At 38.8% G+C, this 27,862-nt stretch overlaps 1 protein-coding gene across 4 annotated transcripts in view; it reads left to right on the forward strand.

Annotated features, from left to right (window-relative positions):
• Window positions 1–27,862, forward strand: part of FGF14 (fibroblast growth factor 14) — a 621,331-nt gene that overhangs the window by 432,086 nt on the left and 161,383 nt on the right. Inside the window, exon 1 of one of the 4 annotated variants that reach the window (XM_057532953.1) lies at window positions 6,354–6,546. The exons of the other annotated variants lie outside the window; for them this stretch is intronic. Within the exon in view, the coding sequence (XP_057388936.1) occupies window positions 6,354–6,546 (193 nt within the window). Of the gene's footprint in view, window positions 1–6,353; window positions 6,547–27,862 lie in introns of those variants that run through there. 4 annotated transcript variants of the gene reach the window in all.

A 27,862-nucleotide genomic window follows, 5' to 3' on the forward strand; every position in this document is an offset into this window, starting at 1 on the left:
AATGATTGATTCAATGTAACAAATTTGAAAAGGGGGCATGTTGTCAATTGGCAGCCTGAAAGCAAGGGAGAAAACAGGATGTGTATTGGGGGGCGGGATGAGTCGCAAAGATCAGTAGCATTGTCCTCTCCAATCCAAGTGAAGTCAGTCTTGCAACCTTCAGTAAGCCCCAAGAATCACTGCTGGAACTCAGAACTCAAACTACATGTCGTCTTAGGGATATAGAATGGTGATTCGGGAAGGTTGTGATAATGAACAACTTGTATTAGGAAGCCAAAATATAAATGTCATTGTTCTTGTTGGAACATTAACTTACTTGAAGGTTTAGGTCTTAAATAATTGAAATGGTATTTTAAATCGTATATAAATATATGATTATATTGGTTTGGCCAAAAAGTTTGTTCGGGTTTCGAGTACCATCATACCAAAACCCGAACGAACTTTTTGGCCAACCCAATATCTAATATAGAATTGTCATGGACTTTTCATATTAAATATTTTGCTAATGTTTTGGTTAAAAAAAAAAAAAACTACATGTCATGTTAAGTTGAGCCTAAATGATCAAGCAAAGTCTAGAGGACTCTGTATATCCTATTTATGGGGTTGAGATTGTGCATATTCCAAATCGAATTTTAGATTTCTTTCTTCTCTTAAAGAGGTCAAGCACCATGGGGTAATTTATCCTTGACAGACTGGGCTAAGCAAGATTTTCTGTTCCTCATATTTGGTGTTAACTGTTTGGCTGTCTTTGTATCCAACTTCTTAATTCTTTAAGCCCCTACTCTGCCTTGCCCCATTTTAAGAACTGGATATGTGGCAGTCAACAAATGAGACACAAAAATATGTCTTAGGTTTGTGTTTTAAAAGAGCAAGATAGTCCAAATAAATAAGATACATATTAAAATACATATATAAAAATACATAGAATTTTTCAAAGTTGTGACTGCTATGCAGAACCTTAAATCAGGGAAAGAAGAAGGGATTGACTGTGTTTGGAGGTTGCTATTTTAGCTAGATTTGTAAGAGAAGATCTCAACTGGGATGATAATAAGTGAGCAAAGATTTTGCAGGAGGTGAGAGAGTCAGCTGGAAGAGCAAGCACAGAAGTCCTGCCATAGCAACGTGCCAGGTAGGTTGAGGAAGGCATCTGGTGAATGAAGAGAGAGAAGCAGAGATGGTGTCAGATAACAAATGAATGTAGATGAGAGATACAAATCACATGGAGCATGGTTTGTAGACACTGTGAGGACTTCGGTTTTTACTGAGGTGGAGGATTTTGAACAGAGGCATAATATAATCTGATTTATACCTTTGACACTTTGGTCACAGTGTTGAAGGCATATCAAAGAAGACCAAGGGTGAATCCCAAGGGACCAATCAGGTCGCTATTGTAATAGTCCAAAAGATCATGGTGGTAGGTAGCAGTGCATACAGTGGGAAGTGATCATATGGTAGATCTATTTTGAAGATAGAGTGAATACATTTTGTTGAGGAATTACATAAGAGGTACTAAAGAAAGAAATGAGATTAGTATGATGCCCAGGTTTTGGGGCCGGAGGAACAAGAAGAATGGAGATGTCATTCCAGAGATGGGGCAGATTGGAAAGCAGGTTTGAGAAAGAAGACTGAGAGTTTAATCTTGGCCATGTTAAGCCTGAGATGCCTACTAGACATCTTCATAGAAGTGTCAATGTAGGACTTGGTCATTGAAGAAATGAAGACCTGAGTGATGAGTTAAATGATTACCAGTAGCTATCATTTATTGAACTTGCACTATTTGGCAGGCACTGCTGTGTTTTATATACATGTTCTCATTTAATCCTCATAATAACCTTATTGCATTATTTTGACCATTTTACAGAAGAGGAAATAGAAACTTAGAGAGGTTTAGATGAATTGCTCAAGGATGCACAGTCAAGCCTATGATTGCTTTACTCCAATTGTGATTTTAGCTACTGTTTTATATTACCGAGGGGAGTGTGGGCAAGAGGCAGTAAAAGTGTTCCAGATAGATGGAACAACATATGCAAAGTAGAGGGGCCAAAGGGAGCATGGCATCTTCTGGAGACGTTGCGAGCACAGGGAAGTAGTTGAATAATCAGCTTCCAATGAACTAATGCTTGTGTGGTACTTTACAGTTTTAGAACTGTTTTCTCATAGGCACACATATTAATCTCTGTGAGGGAGGGAAATGTTTTTATTATCTCTATTCAGTGAGTGGGGAAAGAGCCTTACAGAGCTAAGTTCACAAATTTAGTCAATTATGAACCAAAGTTTCACCTTGGACTTCTTTTGCCAAAATGAAATAATTTTTACATTTCTAATTACTTAAAATCTTTTTCAAGTACCCAGTTCAGAGGTGAGGAAATATACATGGGAATACATACATTTTTGATCTTGAAAAAGACATGGAAATTGGAAAAGAATTTCCGAGATAGAAATGAGTGATCTGGGACATCATGACAATAATAGCTGCCATTTTTAAGCACTGAGGATGTACCAGACACTGGACAAGGATCTTTACATTCATTTACTAAATTTAACTGCACAAGAATTAAAAAGGAGATTTTATTATCATCTCAGTTTTAGAGGTAGGGAAATTGAGGCTGAGAGAAACTGAAGCAACTCACTAGAAGTCATTATATAGCCAGGATGGAGCAAAATCCAGAAATGAACGAGACTGTCTGAAATCAGAGTTCAGACTCCTGACAGGTTGCTCAGGAGCCACTCTACCTGGTCAGTACTATATTGTTTGGTTTTATACATTCAAAGGTGAAGTGAACGACACCAAGGAGGTTCTCATGAGTGTAACATTTTCTGAATTACAGCAAGGTATGGATTTCGGTTCACCCGCCCTGAACGGTTTTCACCCTGGTTTTTTGCTACACTTTTATCACAGCTTAAGACAGCAGATGGCTCTCTTGCGTTTTCTTTCGCTTACCTCTATCTGTAAACAACTAAACAGCGTTTTGGGGAGGTAAAAGGAAAACTAGAGATTAAGCTAAAAGACTTTGATTAGCCCAAGTGCTGCCCCCCACCCCATGCTCCCTTAAAACCAGAAACCACCTAAGATAGAAGCGTTTAAGGCTTGTGAAATTCACACTCTGAGTAGACGCCCTGAGACTGAGTCGTCCGCTGTTTCAGGCGCTGCGCCAGGGGTTGGAATAAATCAGGAAAGAAAGAGTATTTCTTGGTTCTCAAAAAGCTGAAAAGCTTCATGCTCCAAGGTGGGTTATTAATGCCAGTGGAAGCCGTGAGGATTAATTTCCTTTCCGCCTTGGGTGGCTTGGGGTGGGCAGCGGAAAGCTGCTTTTAAGGGCAGAGAGTATCGGAGCCCCTCGCAGCCAGCAGCGCGCCCACGCTCAGGGGAACCTGCTTGCTCTCCGCGCGCCCTGGCTGTGGCCGGATCCTTGTCCGCGGTGCTGAACCGCAGCTGGGCGTTGAAGGGAGGGGTCTGAAGGAGACAAAAAACCGACCTCCCCTTGGATTATACAATCCAAGGAATTGGGGAGAACCCTGAATTGTAAGAAAATGCCTGGAAAGAAAAGAATTAACACAGCTATAATAAGAAGCAGCTTAATCTCACTCTGTTCAAATTATTATACTACACACATATATCACGAGGATTAAAAAAAAAAAGAAGAAGAGGCTAACTAGGTTATGTAATTTGGGGCAGTTGTACTAGATTGAAAAGGTCACTATACTTAACATTTTGCTTCTTTGAAAAACTCATTACTAGCTTTAGGTAAACATGTTTGCTTTAATTGTAAAGTCGTTCAGAAATTCCAATCTGTACTGTCTGAAATGTCCAGATAGCCACTGTTCAATAATGGAAGGTAGGAGTAGCTACTACTTCTGTTCAATACGACTTATTTCGGTGAATTTCTTAAAATAAACACTTGAATAGCCTTTTATTAGATGTATCCATCTCTGCAAATGTCCTTCCCTTTTAAAGCAAGATCATGGCAATACTAAATACACTTAGTAAACATGTAAGAACAAAGACATGTAAAACAGAAAACAAAAAAAAAAGGTAGACATGGAGCAAAATAGTTAACACACCCTTTTTTCTTCACTTTTTCTATCTCATAGGAGATTAAGGATTGCAAATTTCTGGGAAAATTACTCATGCATATTCCTTTTAGTAATCGTAGTTATTACATATATATAGATTTCATGTAGATAAAACATGGTAAGGTGGGGAAAATAAGCTTACAGAATATGTTCTTTAATGTTAAATAGCATATACATTATCGTAAAGCCAATGATATCTGCATTGGACCCAAATCTAAACACTCCTCTTAGATTAAATTCTCTTCCCCAAGAGAGGCTTATTAGTAAATACAGTGAAAAACAGCTGAGCACTAATTGCTTCCTTGGAGAGACTGTGGATAAGTTCCCTAGAGCAGAAGGTGTCTAGCCTCCCTGTAATCAGCCCTTGTCTGAACTTCTCCCACTTGCCTGGCTGCAAGTCTCTGTAGTACTTTACTGCCTATTCCTGAGGCAAAGAGAACGTGGGTGTTGGTTCAGAACTGCTCTCAGGGCTGCCTTCCGAGTGTGTCTCTCCTCTTTCCAGCTCTAAAGCGGTCACCAGAAAAGTGATTGTTACAAGTACCAATTATCAGATGAGTTTTCTTTCCTCCGTTCTTCACACTGGATTGCGAGAAGTCTAGCTTGTGGGTTTCTTTTCTTTACCTTCGTGGAATGATAAGCAAGCAGTCTAAAGGGAAGAGGAAAAGGTAAGAAGCCATAGGAGCACAAGCTACTCATAGTTCTGTGGCTCGGAGTGTGTCCTAGGAACCAAGGATCTGTATTCATCCAAGCACGAATTGTTCCTCTCCCAACCTCCTTTTCTAGGGTGCCCTCCACTTGCTCCCCTCCTCCTGGACCTTCATATTTTGGGTTATCCATGACAGAATGCTGCCAGGACACAGACAGGAAATCAAGGAGAAGAGGCAGCAGCTGTTGTATCTGAATTTCAAACACAGTTCACATGCTTTGCTCCCTGGCTTTCTACCCAGGGACGCCAAAGACGGCAGCTCAAACTGGAGTGTCCCTCAGTCCGGCTGCTTTCTGTTGTCGCTGGAATACTGTGACACCCCGCCCGCCCTTAATATTCTGTGGTGGCTTCTTCAATACTCCGTTCCCGCTGCCGTTCTGCAGCAGCTACAGTTGCGGCCATCTCTTCCTCCAAGTGCTAGAGAGCAAATTTGGGAAGGGGGTCTTTCCACACCACCTCTCCACGTCTTGTCCCCTTCCCTCGTCCCTCCTTCCCTCCTTCTTGCTCTGTCTGCTACGGTTTCAAAATGACAAGCCTACTTTTCCTGGGGGCGGAAGGGAGAGTCCAGCAAGTTTGGGTGGATTAGGCAGGGAGTGGAGGCGCCTCCCTCCTCAGGACACACTCTCCTCCCTCCCAACCTCCCTCCTTCCCCCTCCTCCTTCCCGGGGTGTAGAGGCTGGGGAGCTGAAGGGATTAGCGGGGAGGGCGGGATCCACCTCGCGTTCCAACCACGGCTGAGAGTGTCTGCGGACCAGGAGGCACGTTAAGATCCAGAAGCCCTCGCTAAGCCTCGGAAGCCTCGGAGACGTGCGAGTTTCATCCAAGAAAAAGCGCACTGATGATTCCTTCAATTCCACCCGCTCTGGCTCAGCCTCTCAGCACCCCACCCCCTGCCATCCGTTTTAGCTTTCTTTTACAGTATTATTAATATTTTTAAAAGGCATTATTATATATACCTTTTTCTTTCCTTCTGAAGACTGGCATAGGAGGGGGACGGGAGGGGAGTGTAGCGGGGTGGGAACGAAGCGCTCTGATTAGAGATCTCCGGGGAGAAGATTGCGCTCTCCAGATGCTGATCTCCAGAGCACTTGACGATCACCGGCGGACTCCGAGAGCGGGCGGCGGCAGCACCGGCCGGGGGGCCGCTCGAGTCCGGCGCTGAGTCCTGCCCAGCGCGCTCTGGGCGGACCGACGCGCGGGACCCGGCCGGCACCTGCCCTCCATCCCTTGCCCGGGAAGAAGGCGGCCGGCTCTACCTCCCGCCCGGGAGGCGGGCCGGGCAGGAAGGCGGCGCGAGCGGCGGCGCCCGCGGCCCCGGCCCCAGTCCAGGATCCGACGCGACCGCGGCGGCGGGCACGACCTCGGGCTCCCGGCGTTCGCCCCGCCGCGCCCCGGGCGCATTTGCGGGCCCGGCCCCGCGCTCCGCGGACAGGACGATGGGTCCCAGGCGGGACTGAGCGCTCCCAGCCCCCGGCCCCTCCGGCCTGCCCTCTTCGCCGGCCCTTCCCGCTCCTGTGTCCCCAGCTCCCTTCTCTCGGCCCCTCCCTCCTCCGGACCCGGTCCCGGGGCCACCATGGCCGCGGCCATCGCCAGCGGCTTGATCCGCCAGAAGCGGCAGGCACGGGAGCAGCACTGGGACCGGCCGTCGGCCAGCAGGAGGCGGAGCAGCCCCAGCAAGAACCGCGGGCTCTGCAACGGCAACCTGGTGGACATCTTCTCCAAAGTGCGCATCTTCGGCCTCAAGAAGCGCAGGTTGCGGCGCCAAGGTCTGTGTGGGTCCCGGTTGGGAGGCGCGCCCTCGGCTCTCTCCCCTCTCCCCGCCCGCGTGGGGCCTTTTCGGGCTCCCCTGCCTCCCACCGTCTCTCACACCCTCCCCCCGCCCCCCCCCAAGTCTCCCTCCCGAGCGCCCCGAGCGCCTGCCGCCCTCGGGAGCGGGGCATCTGCTCCCAGGCAACCTGTAGCCACTGGAAACTCACCCCGCCGGCAGGCTGGCCCGCTCCCGCCGCTGCCCCTCGCTCTCCGGGTCCGATGTGGGCCGACTCCCAGGGAAAACCTCTTTCTGCTCCGACGGTCTTGGCTCCCCTCGGGGTCGCGCCGGCTGCTTCCAGCCCGGTTGGAGATGCCCGGAATCTCCGGGTCTGGCCTCCCGGGTCTCCCGGAGCCCCCTCGGCTCCCGGACCTTGGCGGAGGGGCTGGTCCCCGCCTTGCGCTCAGCAGGGGCTGGGGTGAGAGCAGTGAGCCGAGGGTGTGTTGGAGCCGAGAGCCAGTCCAGTGGAGATTTCCCGGAAGGCTGCTTCGCGAGCAGCACTGGTCACTCTGAAGCCCTTGGGTCGCATCTTGGGGTGAGGAGAGGGGCGCAGAGGGCGGAGAACGAGTCCCACTTGGGGGTTTGGCAAACATCCCTCATACGTGGTAGTTTCGATTCAAGGACTCGCGAATTACGTGAGGCAAAAGAAGCAGTTACTACACACGGATGACTGTAATAGTTGCCTTACTATACATATTTTTTGAGAGACAGCTAGTGCCCAACATGACCTTCTGTTGCTGCCTTTAAAATGCCAGGGTCCGAGAAGGCGACTCACTCCTGAGCTGGAGCCCAGCGCCTTTTGTTCCTTTCCGCTCCTCTCCACATCCAGTTGCTAGGGGCGGTTGTTTGGAGAGCATGTGGGGTGTTTTGTGGGAGAAATGGGGATTGCTTGCTTTTCATTACTAAGTAGGCCCCGCAGGAAACACTGAAGAATATATTTACGTTAATAGGAGTATATGTTTGCCCAGCACATTATATTCCTGGTGCCCAGCTGTATTTATTTTAAGTTCCCTGTTGTTCCAAAGATGTGTGAGAGAAGCATATGCTGTACGTGTGTATCTATGTGAATGTGTGTATGTGTGTGTGTGTGTGTGTGTCCCACACATTTGCAGATTTACGACCGAAAGTTTCAGTGCTTCTTTAAACAAAGACTAGAACTAAATTTTTTTTTTTAATCGCTCATTGTCACAGTTAGAAATTGGAGTTACTTGCTCTTAGAATCGAGCTTAGAAGGCAAACAGCTGAGGAAAAGCAGAATGGAATTTTTAAGATAGATAAATTATATAGCTATAAAAGAAGGAACTTCACGATGAAGACTTCGGAGACAATATTTTCAGACCAGTGTAGAAGCTATTAGGAAAAAGGGACTTTAATTTTACACTTTAGCCTAGAAACGGATCCAGCAAACCTTGGTATTATAAGACCAACTCAACTGTTTTAAACATTGTTGACCCATGGAGGGTCACATTATCATGACTTAACGTATTTGCTTCTCCCCTAATTTCATCTGATCATCTTTTAGAACACAATTTTCACCAGGTAGAGCTCCAGTGTTGCCATCTATTTGAAGTAAATAAACATATTTTCTTCTAGATAGGACTGTTTAATATAAATGATGATTAAAACTTAGTGCATATTCTTTAAATATAAACCAGTAGATTATTTTATAAATATGAACAATAAATGTTCTGTGTCATATCGGGTGATGAAGGAGGGTTTGCTTTACACTTGTGAATTTTAAGATGGGGATGAATTTTAACTTTTTACCAGATAAAGAAAGGCATCTGAGCTCTCTGATAGTCTATTTCAACATTTGCAACCCTGACTGTTCTCTTGACATTCATGAGTTTGCACTGATATATTCGAAGTCACTTTTGCTACCTTATTTTTGGTGGGAGAATGGAAAAGAAGATAAGCTAGAAGGAAATTTCATCAAAACCTTTCCTTTTATCCTTCTTATATATCTTATATATCAAGAAATATATTCTTTAGTGAAGAAAAATATAGATATATCCCTTGAGTATCAGAAAGGAATTACTAATTTAAGCCAAAGAAATACTAAAACTATGTTATGTAAATCATATATTGATGTATAATTACATGATTTTACAATATATTATTAAATATAACTATACATAATTATTTTATTATTTAATTAAATATTCTTTTAGGAAACATTTTTTAAGCATATTTTCCTTTTCCTCCTATACTCACTCTTTGCATAAGAACTGACCCCAGGAAATTTTAAAAGTCTGATTTGTTAATTTAGAGATATAACTTTTAGGTATGGCAATTCTATATATCTCTGTATTTGAAAATTATTAATTTGGCAAAGCATTGTTGCATCTTTGTAATATGTCAGGTCCTGTTCCAGGTATTATATGTGGAGTGTTGAAAAGAACAGACGAATCTCCTTCCATCATGGAGCTTACAGACACGGGGTAGAAAGTCACTGCAGATGGCAAGGAACAAGTTAATACGAATTGCAAACGTCAAAGTCCTAAAAAGCACAAAGAGGGCTGAGGTAGAGAACCACGGGGAGGGGTGAGGGTGGATAGGAAGAGGGACCTAATTAGATCAAGTAGGCAGGGTGGGCCACACCAAGAGCTACAAGTTGAATGCTGACATCTGAGAAGGATGCAGAGGTTTGAAGAACAATGTGTGTGAAGCCCCTGAGGTGGGAATAACCTTAGCCTGTTGGGAGAAGCAAGGGAGGTGTAGAAACTTTAAGTACACTGTCATTTTATATTATGTCTATGTTGTCTGCAGTTTGCATTTTGACAAGGAAATACAAATATGTTTGCCAACAAAATAAGGAACAGCTCGATATTTTGTCTTTTGGGAAAGAGTAGTATACATTTCTTAAATGTAGGGATTTTTTCTTTTTAATCCTCCTATAAGTAGTAATTTAATATAAAGAGTATGACATATTTATTTATCCCTTTTGGTCAAACCTTACCCCCCAACTCTGACCACCTCCTACCCCCATAAAAGGATGGCTTTCGTATCTGTAAAGGACAGAAATTTGCAAGATGGCTTAGTGGTCGTGGTGAGCATCACACTTTATCTTACCTTTCCAGATTCATCTTCCTCTACTCTTCCTCTAACTCCTTAGACTCCAAACATCATTCAAAGTTCAACCAGGGACTTCCCTGGCAGTCCAGTAGTTAAGACTTCGCCTTCCAATGCAGGGGGTGCGGGTTCGATCCTTGGTCGGGGAGCTAAGATCCCACATGCCTCGCAGCCAAAAAACCAAAACATAAAACAGAAGCAATATTGTAACAAATTCAATAAAGACTTTAAAAATGGTCCACATCAAAAAAAAGTCTTTAAAAAATAAAATAAAATACTTGGTCTTTAAAAAACAAAAGCAAAAAACCCCACAAAGTTCAACCACGTGGTTTCAAATCCCTGTGCCTTTGTTTGTGCTTCACTCCATGCATAGATTCTTCTTTCTTCTCTCTTCACCTGTTGAAATTATCCCCACTTCTTAAAGCTTGAAAAAAAGTGCCAACTCCTCTGAGAAGTCTTCCCTCATTGCAGAGAAGTAAAAATAAATCTCCATTTTATACCTCATGATTGTTGTTTATGCCCAATCATAATTAATTCACACACATATTCAGTAAATTGTAGTTGGGAGCAACGTCTCTGTTTTCTGCACTCATAGGCTCTCAAATCTTTACAGAGTGTCTGCCGTGCCCTGGGTACTTGTCACTGCCCTCAGATTGAAGTGAAATGAGGAATGTCAGCGTCTCCAAAGCTGAAAAAGTGTCTTTGAACCATAGTGCTCTTAACTAGACCATTTTAGAAGTAAATATACTTTTCAAAATTTTATATCTTTTTTACTTTCCCTAAATATACACATATAATCTATCCCTTTTTTCAGGGATTGGAATGTGACTACATATTTGTGAGTTACTCTCAAGAATGCAAGAATATAACCAACCTCACTCTAAGGCTTAATGTATGAAAAGAGATACTTAGAATATCTGTTAATTTAGCTAAAGAAATAAGAAGGTACAAGGAAACCAAAAATTTGCAAACAGTTTTATTATTTGGAATCTCAACAAGAAAAAAAGAAAACTGAAATAGAACCTACGTGCAATGACGTATATGAACATTTTATCCTAAAAGTGTTGCATTTTTGTTATTAGCTTTTAAACCAAACAAGATCTTTCATTTTTATAGGATAATAACCTTTCAAAATCTTTGGTATAGCTAATGCAATTATGTTTTGAAATCTATTTTTTTTTTTTTTTGGCTACTGTCATAGGAACCATGGTATCATGTGTCATGTATGTTTACTCAATAGTTTTGTGGGTTTCTTACTGACACATTTTACTTAAATTACAGGATGTCATAAGAAACAAGGACTGTAAAATGAGCTACATAAAAATTGTTTTCAACTTATTCTTTTGTATAAAAGGCAGAAATGTATATATATGCCTATATATATTTATTTGTTCCTCTGTGACAATGAAACTCATCAGCTATCCTAATAAAAGAGAAGTGGTCTTCCTTCTTACAAGGTACTATTTAAGGAAAGCCATGCTCACCCTCAGAAAATAATCAACGGCCAAGAGTTATCGAAAGTCCACCATTCTTGTGCTACTGCTTCTGAGCCATCACCATTGAAAATGCAAAGACCGCCTGCTTATTTGGGCTCTTTAGGTCAAAATAAAACAAGAGAGTATTTTTCTCCCAAAAGATCATCCTTCTTTTCTTTTCAGAAGTGTATTTTTTTTTACTTTTTTAGGGTGATGTCTGTGGGAGTCTTCCTACATATCTTTTGATAATACCTGTTGCTAACTTTTTGATAATCAGAGTTTTATTATTTGTTAGTTTTATTAAGGCAAGACAAAATTATAGTTTTTCTAATCTGAACTGTCTCATTTTTTTAACAAGGGCTATTTTGTCAAATGTAGGGTTTCTAAGTAAGAGATATTATGGGCATATTACTGACTTGGTACGTAAAACAATTTTAAAGATTGTTTTAAAAACATTGACCTTGCTTCCTTATATATTTTTTCTGTGGCTTAATTGTTATGATTTCAAACATTCTGCATTCGCTATAGGCTTCTGAAAAAGGATAATACCACTATGGTGCAATAAATTAAGTGGTGGATATGGAAAGTGTAAGATAGCATAGTAGGTCAGGTAAGATGCAAGTAAGGTTAAGTAAGATGGTTTGCTTTGGGTTAAGTTAGATTCATTGATTGAGTTGAGTTTACATATATTGAGAAAATGGTCAGTACTATTAACTGGTGAAGAAATCCTTTGACATTTCTTTATGTAAGATTTCGGAAGCAACAATTCCTCTTAAACCTCGCAGTAGGTTACCGTTATCAGTTACAGATTTCACTTTATATTTCAAATTAGTATAATTATTAGTACAGCTCTTCTACATTTACCTCCCAAATTCTGTTTGTCTGTTAATAATTTTAGTCTATATAATGTTACTATAAGAAAATTATTTTAAAATAGACAGAAACCTCCCCTCTCTTCAATGTTAAATGATATCTTCTAAATTTTATTTACTTAATTTTAAAATAATGGCAGAAATTGAAAGGGAAAGGTAGACGAAGTATTTTTCAATCTGATTTATCACTTAGTTCCAAAATCTAGGTTTCTTTCTAGGTAAACTGTATATTAATTTCTCTCCAAATGGTGAGAAATTTTAGCCACAAAGGGCTATGATATTTAGATAATACAAATTGTGTGTGATGTTTTAAATATTGTCATTTTGGCACTCAAGGGCTAAAAACAAACAAAAAAACAAACAAAAACCAAAAACGTAATGGTAAACTCAAACATATAAGAGACCATTTTAGGGGGTTTGATGCAATTTAAAGTCAACTGCACTGTGTTGACATGAACAGAAAACTAATTTAGTAATTTTATCTATAATGATTCCAGCATTCATTTTAAGAAATTACTATAATTTAGTGATTTTATCTAATAATGAATATATCACCATTCACTGTTTCCTGGGGGTGAAGGCTAGCAGTAGGGCATGGTAGTAGGAATCTAGCCACCTTTTATAAAAACCATTTTATGATAGTTACCACTTTGTCATTCAGGAAAGAAAAGGTTATTTTCATAAAGCTATATTGTGTGAAATATTTTTTGTGGAATATGCGTTTCACCCTGTGCTTTTATAGTTCTTTGGTATCAGGTTTAATAGGGACCCATATGGTATGATGATGGGGGACAGCCACTTAAAAGTCAGTGTCTCACCAGTGCCTGGCGTATAGCTAACACTCCACAGCATTTACTGAATGAATGAAAAATCCTGTATTTCTCAGGATTTACAAGTAACAGCGGTATAGAGTGGCAGTTGAGATCAGTGTGCACATGGCAATGGCTATAATTGACTCAGGCACTGTGCCCTTGAGTACTGTTTCATCCTCACAACAAGCCTATGTAGTAGGTATGCTACATTATGCATCAATTGATGATACACTAAAATACTACCCATCTATCCATTTTATAAATAAGGTATCTAAAAACCAAAGAAAAGAATGAGTAACTTGTCCAAGTTTACATAACATTAAAGAGTGGAGCTGGTTTTAAAAGCCAGGTTCCAGGCTGACTCCAGGGTCCCTACTCTTAACCAGTGCCAATTCTCAATTGCCACATATTTTATTTCATTACTTCAGTTAGTTGAGATTCATCACCATTTCATAGCAAAGGAAACTAATGCTCAAAAAATTCGAGTTTTGCCAAAAGACTTAACGTAGCAAGTGATAAAACCGGAATTCAAGAGCAAATTGGTCCTTCAGTCCTCTATTCTTCTCACTACTTTACACTCTCAGTTCTTCATGACATCAACATTAATGGAAGACACATTATTTCAAGGCACATAGCAGATACTCACCATATATATCTGTTGATTGGATGCATGTAATAATGTGTTATTTACTCTTTAAAATTGATGGTGTAGGAAAGTTTGCCTGGAATTAGAGACTTATTTGTGGGATTTGGGGAAAGGGACAGTAAATAAATAAATGCTGTATTTTACCAAGCCATTTTTGACATAGGAATGTAGCTTTGGTTTTCCAACAAGTGTTTGGAAGTGACACATGTTTGATGTTATCTTCCTAATGAATTGCAGCATTGACCTGAAATTCTGAAAAGGATTAATTTGGAGGGCTTTCATGAGCATGTAGTGACTTTCATGATAGGTCTTTCGTTAATTTTTCATTAATTTTCTTAGATTATATATTTTCAACATTTCTTATTTCTGTTAGGAAGCCTTGTTGGTTACATGCCTTATTGGCTTTATTGTACATGATAAACTGAAGCAAACCAACAAGGTTATAGAGTCACAAATCAATCATAAAAACTGTAGATTGTTAGAAATCTAGATAATGTATGTTTTATGCTGCTTTTGAGTTAACACATTGGTTCATAGTCTTTTTCTAATGAGTTCTTAGATCTTATTCTTAATACCAATACCAGAAAAATGTAATGTAGTCAAGGCTAAGTTGTTCTTAAATTGTATTATGTACTTTATAGAGATTGCACATGGATGAATGTTTATTTCTGGGGCAGCCTTACAAATCTAGTTATGTGTTATTTAGATATTTTATTGGCTTATCTGACTCTTCTTTTCTTCTTACTTTGCTTACGTGGTAAAACTAACTGGTTAATCCAACTGCCCACCTACTTTGTGCCTGCACCTACACAGCTGATTTTGCCTGAAGAAAAACACACTTATGCATGGATTGGTTCTACTTTAAGTTCAGTCAGTAATAAATATCAAGTGGGCCCTTGGTACAGTTTTTTTAATAAATTTATTTATTTATTTATTTATTTATTTTTGGCTGTGTTGGGTCGTCGTTTCTGTGCGAGGGCTTTCTCTAGTTGCGGCAAGTGGGGGCCACTCTTCATCGCGGTGCGCGGGCCTCCCATTATCGCGGCCTCTCTTGTTGCGGGAGCACAGGCTCCAGACGCGCAGGCTCAGTAGTTGTGGCTCACGGGCCCAGCTGCTCCGCGGCATGTGGGATCTTCCCAGACCAGGGCTCGAACCCGTGTCCCCTGCATTGGCAGGCAGATTCTCAACCACTGTGCCACCAGGGAAGCCCCATTTTTTAAAACTCTATTTCCACTTAAATAGATTATATTTCTTATCTTCTTTCTCTTCAGACATCTATGCCTCCTCCCCCATCCCCACTGTCAACTATGTTCTTACTTCTATTTTTCTGAGAAAACAGAAATTATCAAAAATAAATTTCCATATACTCCACAACTGCTTTTCAAACCTATCTGCAGATCTATCCACTTTCCCCTTTTCCCTGCTGAACTTGGGAATGAACTCTTAGTGCTCCTATTTAAGGTCAAGACCTCTACAAATTGAGGAACAGATCATTTCCCTTACTCAGGGACATCAATCCAATATTTCCCTTTCTCTTCTGCATCATATAATGTCTATATCCTGCTGTATTATTCTCATCAGCATATAAATCTGCCGTAATATAGCTCATCTTAAAAGTTAATCTCCTCTTGACTATGCATTCCTCTCCTGTTATTAAACCAATTATCTTTTATTGGCAAAACTTCTTGAAAAAGAAATCTCCAGTTTCCCTCCTCCCACTCTGTCTTGAACCCTTTCTCATCAGGTTTCTGTCCCCACCAATAAGCTGCTCTTGTCAAGGTCACCAAGGACCTGCAAGTGGTCAAATCCAAGGGTTTCTTCTCAGTCCTTATCCTACTGGTACAGCATTTGGAATTCAACTGACACAATAAATTTGTATTTTTCACTCTAATGTGGGTAAAGTTAGCATCAAAATACTTTTAACATGCCATTTACACCGCTAAAGCCATTCATGTGATCATCTTTTCATAGTTATGACATATTTGGATTTCTAAATATGTTAATCGGTTAACTATTGCCATCATGCCCCGTGATGGCCTGCCAGACACTGTTGGTACTCAGTTGGTCCTCAGGTACCACTAGAAGGCAATGGTGTTTTCTTACTTGGGAGAAGATCCTTTTCATCACATGCATTTGTATTGGGCCTGAGTGACTTGCCTCTACAAAATACGGAGAAGAATTTGAATGGTCTTTCTAAGAGTTAGTTGGTTTTTAAAATTTTTGTCTTTATTGTCAAATATAGGTTTCTGACAAGGTAATCACTCTTTTTTCAAACTCTTTCATTGCTAGTGTAGTCAATAATAATTGGCAAACTAAAATCACTCAACATCACTCAAATTCAAGCACTGTATAGAAGGAAACAGTCCTAAATGTAAGACGGCTACTTAACAAAATTTATTTTCTGTATGTGGAATGTTTTCACTGATAATATTTGATTTCAAGTAATGCTAATATGTTCTCTTATGTATCTCTCTATTAAAAATAGATACATAATTATTAGCTCTGGTGACAAAGTTAAGGTAACTTTTTTTACATTTGCATTTTTGATTTTTTAAAATATCCTGTTAGAATGACAGAGGACATCTAAGGTATGGGAAATGGTGAAGTTTTGGCAATTAGAGTTTAGGAATAATTTTATAGACAGAGTTCTATCATCTCTTCTTGTTAGTTTCTCCAGGGGGATATGTAACTACTGGGTTCAGTGGCTACTACATGAATATGTTATCTTTTTGCAGGGAAATCTTGAATGTTTGATGGACAATTGTTTTCTCCAGAATCCAGCAATTCTCTCCATTTTGAAAGGGTCTTGAAAATAGAATCTCATTGCCTGATGTCTTTTTATCTACCACATGCCTCATTGTAGCTCTTTAAATTTCTGTAAATAATTCCTGCCTAGCCTGAGTTACATTATGCCCTTTAAATATTTGTTCACGGCTTTTTATCCTCCTTACCATTTGGCCAGCTTACAATTGTTTAACTCTATTAATGTTTCTGCATAAGTAAATGCCACCAGCACCTTAATCATTTCTGTGGCTTCGATTGTTCAATAATTACCTCATCCTTATTCCAGCAAATGAGATCACTGCTGTTTTCATGCTGAGGCCAACCTTGCCGTAGAGAAGACTGAACACATCTGCCGTAGAGAAACCTTCTCTCTGGGGGGTGGGGTCGGACTTGAATGGAGGGATGCAGAGGTTGGACAAACCTATGCAATACAGAAGGATCTGTCTTGGCTTCATGCCTGACACATTAAAGGAGAATGTAGGGAAAGTAATCAAACATCTTCACTGAACCTGCTAGGATGAGAGGCGTTGTATATCTTATCTCTTACTTCTTCCAATCGCAGGAAATAGGGAGCATTATTTTTATTTTCACGGATGAGAGAAAGTGAGGTAATTTTGCCACAGACTCGTACTTGGCAGAAGTAGTATTTGAATGCCGATCTGACTGATACAGGGTGAACATTTTTAGAATGAACACAATGGATCTTAAATAATAATAGAATTCAGCATTATATTCCAGTGTCTTTCTGGATCCATCCCTGGGATGCGCTAGACTGTCAGCCACAGTGTTTGCCCCTAATCATTCTTACCGGTTTTATGTGTTCTCTCCTGGGTGCTCCAGCAGCCGCTGTGACTAGCGACATTACACGCAGGATAACGTCCTCGCTCAGAAGTGTGTCCCAGCTCTGTCTCCACTTTTCCATTTCTCTCTAATGCTTGGGTCGATGGGCACCAAGCTGAAGAGAAAGGCAGAGCTGTAATGGGTTCATTCCATAATCTCTTAGACTTTCCTTTTGGAGTAAGCTATCCCAGATGGTGTGGCGATGATGAAGTTTTCCTGTAAGGTTTGGAGTATTTTATGTATGTCAGACTTTTATATTTTTCATCCCAAGGCCTTTGCATTTTGGAAAGTTGTAAAAGTAATAAAAGTTGCTGAAGTGTCAAGAATATGCAGTTAATAAGCAGAGGTTTCCTCTTCCCCTGCGACTGCTGCTGAGCTGATGCAATTTTTATCATTAGAAATGTCCCTGGTATCCAGATATTCCCATGACTGTTATCATTTTACTCTCTGGATGATTCACTGTTGTAGGGTCAAGTGAAACTGAGACTTAGAGTACAATAATAAGCACTTTTTGGCAACATCTGCACCAACATCTCAGCCTAGAGGTACACTTTTCACATCTGCATGGGTTTTTCTTTTGCCCTGAGATAGTAGCAGCCAGGGATTATTTCAACAATCTCCCTCAGTTCATGAATTATACCATAAATATTCCTATTTGTTCACTTTTTCAAAAGGAAACACAGCACCCTGCAATATGTCATCATAGTTGGCTGGCATCATACTGCTGTGACATTTTTTCTTTTACCCCCTACACAATGCCCTTTGTTGTCTTCTGAGGTAGGCCCATAGATGTTTTTCTTAAAAAGTGAACACAAGGAAATCCCCCAAATCTCCCCTGCACAGCCTCTCTCATTCACTCGCATCACTATTTTTACCACCACCAGTTACAGCCCCAAGCTCCTCACATCACACCCCTCTCCGTGGTGTGGTCGGTAATGGGGAGAGTGTGGACTCAGACCCTGGGGCCTCGGGGCCTTGCTCTGCCTCTTTCTGGCTGAGCAAACTCTTATTGATACGCAGAGACCTCTATGCAAGGAGCAGGCCAGGCAAGGTGATTTGGAAGAATACCTTTTTTGAAAAATTTTTATTGGAGTAGAGTTGGTTTACAATGTTGGGTTAGTTTCAGGTGTATAGCAAAGTGAATCAGTTATGCATATACATATATCCACTCTTTTTTTTTTTTAGATTCTTTTCCCATATAGGTCATTACAGAATATTGAGTAGAGTTCCCTGTGCTATACAGCAGGTTCTTATTAGTTATCTATTTTATATGGAGTAGTGTGTATATGTCAATCCCAATCCCCCAATTTATCCCTCCCCCACTTTCCCCCTGGTAACCATAAGTCTGTTTTCTATATCTGTGACTCTACTTCTGTTTTGTAAATAAGGTCATTTGTACCCTTTATTTTTTAGATTCCACATATAAGCTATATCATATATTTGTCTTTCTGTGTCTGACTTACTTCACTCCGTACGACCATCTCTAGGTCCATCCATGTTGCTGCAAATGGCATTAATTATTTCACTCTTTTTTATGGCTGAGTAATATTCCATTGTATATATGTATCACATCTTCTTTATCCATTCCTCTGTCGATGGACATTCCTCTGTTGATGGACAAGGTTGCTTCCATGTCCTGGCTATTGTAAATAGTGCTGCACTGAGCATTGGGGTGCATGAATACCTTTTTTTAAAATTAAAAAAAAAAATTTTACATATACATGTGTCTATTCTTCTCCAAATTCTTTTCCCATTTAGGTTATTACAGAATATTGAGCAGAGTTCCCTGTGCTATACAGTAAGTCCTTGTTGGTTATCTATTTTAAATATAGCAGTGTGTACATGTCAATCCCAAACTCCCAATAGTAGGCCTTAGAAAATCAAGACAGAGCTATGCCTGCGCGTCTGGAGCCTGTGCTCCGCAACAAGAGAGGCCGTGATAGTGAGAGGCCCGCGCACCGTGATGAAGAGTGGACCCCGCTTGCCGCAACTAGAGAAAGCCCTTGCACAGAAACGAAGACCGAACACAGCCAAAAATAAATTAATTAATTAATTAGTTTAAAAAAAAAAAAAAAGACAGAGCTATGTTCCTTTGCCACAGGGATTATATTTACATTAAAAGGCCATCTACAGAGCAGAATTGTCCTCTCAGTGGTCTGTTCTCAGTGTCTGTCTCCCTGCCCCTTGCACTTCCCCACCCCACGTGCTTTCCCAATTGCTTTGGCCCCATGCTTCCTGTTGGCTGTTCACTAAATATAGCCTGAAGATAATTGGTTAATTATCCGAGTATCTTATATTTATTTTGCCTCCTCCAATCCAGACATTTACAATTTTATCTGTTGTTCCAGTTTGAGACAGTTGCAGCTACGCCTCCTCCCTTCCTCCTTTTCTCTTTCTCTTTTTGTTTGATTGTGAGAGAAAGAGAGAGAAAATATGTTGTGTGTATGTGTGTGTCTGTGTAAATAAAAGATTAACGCGAAGCATGCTATGTGATGCAGATATCACGTGAGGCATAAAAACAAAGTAAGTACTAAGTATGTTCAATTCTAAATTTATATATATATATATACATATATATATGTGTATATATATATGTATATATATACACACACACACACACATACACTTAAAATTGATGTGCTCACACTTGTAACTATTAAGACAGAAAATTTAAAAGAAGCCTACTCAGGTCCCTACTAAAAGTCAGCTTAATGCCTCCCAGTACTTCTAGAACTCAATTTTTTCAGACATCTTTTTTTGTTTTTCCTTAACAAACCTCATTATATTTTTCTGGGGTTGACATTTGCCCAGAAATTTTTTTTTTTAATTTAGAGCTTTGATAGATAAAACCCAGTCACACTAGGTACTAAGCCAAAACCCATCTGAGAAGAATGAAGTTTCAATGAGGAAATATGGAAACAATGACAAGCTTGGAAGAAAAAAGGTGTAACTAAAATAAATTCTCACACACACACACACACACACACACACACACACACACACACCACAACCACGATCTGCAACTTAAATGGATGTTATGGCGCCCGTAGGAATTTCAATCTTCCATTTTAAGTCCTTTACGTAATATTGAACACATTCATCAAGAGCAGCATACCATGTCCCTAAATAGCAACTAGAACGCTTTACAGAGAATGAGAAAGAAAAGACAAACAGAAAACTGGAAAAAGTAATCTACATGGTAGCATTGGACAGACTAGAAAAAATAAGACCATTGGATGGTAACCGCTTGGAATTGATGGCAGCAGCAAGCCTTGTTTGGAGGAGAGGGAGAAACACTAAATCAGTGAAGATCTCAATTTTAAGAAGTTGAATTAGTCAAACATAGGACTAAAGCTATTGGATTTGTATCAAAAGTGCTGGTTTTGAAAGTAGGTTAGACTAATGCGTTTCTGATTAACAATCAGCCGGTGAAACTTCAAGATTCTCAAAAACCATGGCAGAGTTGAAGAGCAAAAAAAAACATTCTTTGGTAAAAATCTCAGTAAATAGTAATTTTCCTAGTGAAGAAAATAATTATAAGTCAAGAAGATTCCTTTGTTCTTCAGGGAGCTGGTTATTCTGTGGTTATGAGCACTTGTATCCAAGGTGATTCCATTTAAAGAGTGCATTCTACATGAGTGGTTTGATTAAACATACTGGTTTAATAGCTGCTGTATCAATATTGGCTGCAAGCATCTTGTTTCATGTATATCCTACTATTGGATTTCAAGTTGCAGCTAAGAAACTACATAATAAAAAACAGAATTTGTAATACTTGTCTGTTGGGTTTATTCTTAAGAAATATATGAACCCTATTAATTCAAATACATCTGTATACCGTAAAGAAAGCCTTAAGTTTAAACAATTACCATCAGCAAGCTAAAAATGAGGACAGAACAGAAAGACAGAAGAGATAATATAAAGAGAGTGAGAGAGAGAGAAAGCCCTCTAAATGTAGAAGGTTCAGTCAGCAAGCAGAATCCTTAAGGTTGAGACTTTGTACTCTCTTACAGGTATTCTGCTGGCAAAGTGGCTGTAAGTGTCTGGTCCTCTTTAAGCATTTGTTGCCTTGGGTAATTTAAGGGTGTTGCTAAACTGATAAACCTGAGATACTCCTATTGTTGCAAGTATAATAAATATAAGGCAACCAATATCTTAGCTCATCAAACTTTACCATTATCTACATTGAAACTCATAAACACTCTTCAAAGTAGACAACATCATGCCTAATTTTAAGTGAAACAATGGAAACTTATGGATATTAGTAATTTTTCCTGGGTGATATAGTCTATACTATACTATATACTATACTATACTCCTATACTATAGGAGTAGTAGGATTAAAACCCTGTATTTTTGGATTTCTACTGTGGGGGCTGCTCCTTTATCATACAGCTGCCTTCTCCCCTGAAGTTTCTTCATAATGAATAAGAAAAATGTACGGAGAATCTTCGTAGCAACTAGGGAACAATTGCAAGTTTTGAGAACATTCTTCCTAACCAGGGTTGCAGGTTACCCACTGGGAAGTCAGAGGGGGATGTTAAGAATTGTGGCTTTAGTTCATCTTCTCCCATCTCTTCTTTCTCTTACCTGCTTCTATTTAATTATGGGCAATTCCACTCCACTTTTTTTTCAGAAAGATTTTCTTCACTTTTATTGCTTCATGAATTTTGCGAGACTGTAAAATCCAGGAGACAATCCAACAGAATAAATGTTCTTCCTCAACTTTTGGGAAACACTGTGATTCTTCTTTTTGTCCATCTTAAGCTTTTGTTTTTCAAAAACACGTTTGTTTTTCTATTGATTAGAAAATCCTCTCAGTATTTCTCATATAATACTACAGAAGAAGACATTAAAAATCCCTAGAGTGAAACACTTCCAAAGGCTTATTTAATGACCTTTAGATTGAAGATGATATGTATGTCATCTAATTCTATTTCATAAATTTTATAGCAGTTTTTACATTCAAAATGGTATCTCAATTTTAAAATAAGTATTTTATTGAAGTATAACATTCACATTGAAAAGTGCACAAATCACGTGCCACTTTATGAATTTTCACAAGGTGAATACTCTTGTATAAAGATCACTTGGATCAAGAATAAAGCAATGCTCCAGAAATCCCATCCATATGCCTTTCCAATCAGTAAACCCTAAACATAGGCAGTATCTTGACTTCTAACACAGTATATTAGTTTTCACTGTTTCAAAACTTTATAAAAATATACAGCATGTGCTTTTTGTGTCTGCCTTCTTTTACTTCACATTAAGTTTGAAAATTTATTAATATTATCTCTGGGAGTCGTTTATAACATCGGTAGCAATGTCTCCCTTTATCCTGATATTGATAATTTGTGTCTTTTTTCTCAAATACATTGGACTTGCACATACAAAATACCCATTTTGTTGACATGTATTATATTTTATTAGTCTTTTTAAAAGAAGACACTTTGGAATTAGTTGATTTTTTTCTATTGTATCTTTTTTGTTTCATTAACTTCTGTTCTTAACCTTATTTCCTTCTATTTTCTATAGATTAAATTTGCTGTTTTAACTTCTTGAGAGTATAAATTATAAGTTCATTAAGACTTTAAGGTATTTAAATATACATTTACATTTATAAATTTATCTGTAAACATGGACCTGTAAGCATTTACCTTTAGCTGTATTGCACAAGTTGTGCTGTGTTATATTTTAATTTTCCTTTTAGTAAAATATTTTCTAATTCCCATTGTGATTTCTTCTTTTACTCATGATTATTTAGAAGTGCTTGTTTAATTTTCAAACGTTTAGGGATTGTCTAGTTTTTTATAAAAATGAATCACTAAATTTCTAGGTTAAAGCCACTGTAATCAGAGTACAAATGAAATACACAGATTAAAAACAAAATGTTTATATTTTTTCAGGTGGCAAGTAGAACGTTTTCTCTGTATCAATTACGTCATTTGGTTAATTATGTAGTTCAAATTTTTTCTTTTAACAACTGATTTTTTTCTCCACTTTTGTCAGTTACAGAGGCAACTATATTAAAAATCTCCCATATGATTGTAGATTTTCCTGTATTTCCTCTAGACCTGTCAATTTTTGCCTTTATTCTTTATAGGTTAATATAAAATTATTATATCTTACTCATAGATATACCGTTTTATTATAACATCTCGTTTTTTTGCTTTAATGTTTATTTTATTTGCTATTAGCATAACTACGCCAGCTTTCTTTGGTTTAATATTTGCATGGTGATTATTTTTCATACTTTTAATTTTTCTGTATCCTTATACTAATCTTGGCATCTTATAAACATAAATTTATTTTGTTTTACTTTAGTTTTTGTTTTAAATACACTCAATCTCTGACTTTTATTGGGACTATTCAGTATATTTACATTTAATGAAATTGCTGATATAGTTGAGTTTAATTACACTATCTTAACATTTGCTTTTTTAAAAATATTTATTTATTTATTTATTTATTTTGGTTGTGCCAGGTCTTAGTGGTGGCAGGCGGGCTCCTTAGCTGCGGCTCCAGGATTCCTTAGCTTTGGCTCCCCAGCTCCTTAGTTGTGGAACACGGGCTCTTTAGTTGTAGCATGTGAACTCTTAGTTGCGGCATGCATGTGGGATCTAGTTCCCTGACCAGGGATCGAACCCGGGCCCCCTGCATTGGGAGTGCAGAGTCTTATCCACTGTGCCACCAGGGAAGTCCCATCATTTGTTTTCTCTTTGTCCAACCTATTCTATATTCTTTTTGTTGTTGTTGATTTCTTGTATTCTTTTAATGTGTCAGGAATATTTTCTATTCCATTTTCCACCATTATTAGCCTGAGGTTTATATATCCATTATAAATATTTTAGTGATTGCCCTGGATATTATCACATTTAATACTGACTTAATACAGTCTAACATAAATTTGAATCATTCCACTTTTAATAAAATGTTAGAATCTTATTATACTTTACCACTTAATCTCTCTAGCTTTTTCTTTCCTATTGCCATGCTTTTATTTCTATGTATATATAAAACTCATAAGAAATTATTTTTATTGTTTAATGCACTCAATATTTATTTAGATAATTGTGTTTTTCATTGCTCTTTATTCCTTCCTACATTCTTGTGTTTCCATCTGTGATTTTTTTCCTTTTGCCTAAACATCTTTTTTAGTAGTAGTAGTAGTAGTAGTAGTAGTAGTAGTAGTAGTAGTAGTAGTAGTATCTTAGCGTCGTCTCTTGGCTATGAATTCTGTCAGTTTTGTTTGTGTGCAAATTTATTTATTTTGTCTTTATTTTTTTTTTTTTAATTAATTAATTTATTTATTTTTGGCTGTGTTGGGTCTTCGTTTCTGTGCGAGGGCTTTCCCCAGTTGTGGCAAGCGGGGGCCACTCCTCACCGCGGTGCGCGGGCCTCTCACCATCGCGGCCTCTCTCGCTGCGGAGCACAGGCTCCAGACGCGCAGGCTCAGCAATTGTGGCTCACGGGCCCAGCCGCTCCGCGGCACGTGGGATCCTCCCAGACCAGGGCTCGAACCCGCGTCCCCCGCATTGGCAGGCAGACTCTCAACCACTGCGCCACCAGGGAAGCCCTTGTCTTTATTTTTGAATAATTTTTACTGGTCATAGAATTCTAGATTGGAAGTTATTTTCTGTCATCACTTTAATGATACCATTCTGTTGTCTTCTGGCTTCCATTATTTCCTCTTGAAAATTCAGCTGTCATCTAATTGTCAATCATTAAAAGGGGATACGCATTTGTTTTTCTCTGGCTTTTTTAAAAAAGATTTTTCTCTTACCTTTTATTTCAGCAAGTTTATCGTGATGTGCTTACGTATAGTTTTATCTGTATTTCTCTTGCATGAGGTTTGCAGCACATTCTGAGCCTGAGGTATAAAGTTTTATGTCAGCTTCAGAATTTTTTAAAATTATATTCAAATATTACCATTGTCTCACTTCCATCTTGCTAGTACTTCAATTACATTTATGTTAGTCATTTTCATTATGTCTCACATGTTCTTACTCCCTTTTCCAGATTTTGTACATTTTTATGCTGTGTGCTTTAGCTTGCAAATTTTCAATTGAGTTATTTTCCAGCTATTTAATCCTGTCTTCTTTTGCTGTTAGACAAAAATCTATTGATTTCCTTTCCATTATTATATATATTTTTCAATTTTAGAAATTTCATTTGATTATTTCAGTTCTCTGGTTAGATTGTCATCATTTCTTCTCTTTTCTTAAACATATCAATCACAGCTACTTTAAAGTCTGTGTCTGTTAACTCTAATATCTGGAACACCTAAGAATCTGTTTTTATTTTCTGTTTCTCTCTTGGATCTTGTTGTATTTTCTTTGGTAATTTGGCAATTTTTACTGAGTTTTGAACATTTTGGGTAGAAAACCATAGAGGCTGTCTATGATTTTATCTTCTTTGGAGAGGATTTTTTTTTCTTTTTGCAGGTAACTAGAGTAGGGGCAGAAAACCCCATTTTATTCTAGTACAAAATATATTTGAAGTTGATTTTCAAGTGTGTGGGGGGGGGTTTTCTGTGTGTGTGTGTGTGTGTGAGCTTGTCTATTTCTAGATTATATTTTGGCAAAGAAGAGCTTTATAGGGGTTCCAATTGAAAGCCTGGATGTTTACCAAGGCTACTACTCATTGGCAAGCCCTGAGCTCCAAGTTTTGTCTCCTTAGCATTGTGGACTGCCAAAAGCTCTGCTCTGATTTTCAGCCTTTTTCCTTCCTCTGCTTCTGAAGCAGCAAATTCCGAGAGAACAATTGAAGCACGATACCATGCTTGGCTCCATGTTTCCTTTTGGGTTGTTGGCCCCTCAAGTCCTGGTTGCCTGCGAAGCTCTCCAGGGCCTTCAACCAAATTTCTTTCTTTTCTTTTCTTTACTTTTTAGAAGTATCTAGCTTTCACATATGATGAGAGAGTCGGTTTTGTACTGGTTAGTTGGTCATAACTAGCAGTGAAATTGGTTTCCTAATTTTAAATCCTAACTCTCAGAGAAACTGGCAATTCAGAAATATTATTTCACTTTTTGGTCCCCAGTTCCTGAATATAGAAAGAATATCACTATCTTGACAAAAGTTAACAGAGTTGTTGAGGTACATAGGTAAGATCAACAATTCAGTTACAAATTTTCTTCTAAGTCATTTTGTTGTGTTGGAAGAAAATTCTTGACCAGCTTTTTATTGTATTTCGTCTTTTAGAACATTATCTACTGACTAAATTCATTTTCAGTTCTAATTTCTAATCTAATCTGGAGCAATGATGGTTTGCTTTTGTCAATAATTGTTTCTGGATATAAATCTTTTGTATATTATTTGTGTCACGCTATTATAATGCTTGTATTGCCAGCTTTAAGTATTTTAAGGCTTTCGTGTTCTACTGTAAAAATGGGGTTGTTTTTTTCATTTTCCAAATTCATTTCCTGGCAGTTGCTAACAGCAACAAAGTTGTAGATCATCAAACCAGCTTCCAGAATGTTAAAAATTTGTGGGCTTGCAAAGAATAATATAAAGATTTGTATGTGTTCTAATTTTGGCTTTGTCCTTAAAGTTTACAAGAGAGATGAAATGGCAGATCCCATGCTCCAGGCTACTATAACTCTGGGAAAGAGTTTTATTCATATTCACAAACACCTTTAAAAGACTGGAGTACACTTGACAAGAATATTCTTGCTTGAATCCTATGGTATGCTTTGATGCTGGTACTAGCTTATGCCCCACCCTGAACTGCCTTGGTATTGCAGAGGTCTTTCAGATTAGAGAAGTGTAGTTTTGAATAAATGACTCAGTTGCTCCATGCTTCAGTATCTTTATTTGTGAAGTAAGTTAATATAATTATATCTATTTTGCTTGTCTCAAAAGTAAGACTCAAATGAGATCATGCACGTGAAAGTGCTTTGTAAATTGCCAAACTCTATATACATACAATGAGGGGCAAACCCTGGGCCTGCGTAAAATCATTCAGTACATCTGTTGATCAGGGCACTCCTCTTCTGCATGCATGACAACAGATCTCCTAGCACATTATGTTTCTAATTCCATTCCCAGGAATATTAACATAAATCAGTTTGGAAATCTAGGCTGGGAGGAAAAGGTAAAGGTTATTGGTTACTTACCTTCACATTTCTTATCTTTATTTGTGCTATAGTGTATTTTCCTATGTCTTTCCTAGAAGGAATTTTTTAAAAAATCATCCAGTTCATTAATCTTATTGTATAGATAAGGTAACCCACAAATATAAAGCCCAAATATGTAAACTTTCCTATGATGGTCTCATGTTTAGTCATTGTCAGATCCAGATTAGAAATGATTCTCTTAATTTGTTTTGTTGATGTACTATGAGTATAACATAGCATTACACCATTTCAGATAAAACATACACACAGATACACACATGTCTGCCTGTGTGTGCACACATATACATACAGAAAAAAAAAAAACTTTTCTCAGGCTGTGCTGAAAGATCTAACTTCATTTCATATCTCTTCCTTCATTCCAGAGTAGATTTCCTTTCCATTCAGATACCCCTCTGTTCAGGCATTAGTTCTTCCTGTTGGAATCTTTTGCTGACGCTCAGCTGGCATATTTTTCTCTACCGTGGAGTCACTATGAGGAGATCTGATTATTAGAGCCCAAAGTCTATGAACAGGATCTATAAACTTATTGAAGAACAGTGTGATGGCCAGAGAGTGATGCTAGATGTGCAGAAGTGAAAGGTACAGGAGGGTGAAAATGGAGAAGAAAGCCCTGGAAGGTAGTCAAGTACAGAAAGAAA

This window comes from Balaenoptera acutorostrata, chromosome 18 (assembly GCF_949987535.1).
Source record: "Balaenoptera acutorostrata chromosome 18, mBalAcu1.1, whole genome shotgun sequence".
NCBI classification, from domain to species: Eukaryota; Metazoa; Chordata; class Mammalia; order Artiodactyla; family Balaenopteridae; genus Balaenoptera; species Balaenoptera acutorostrata.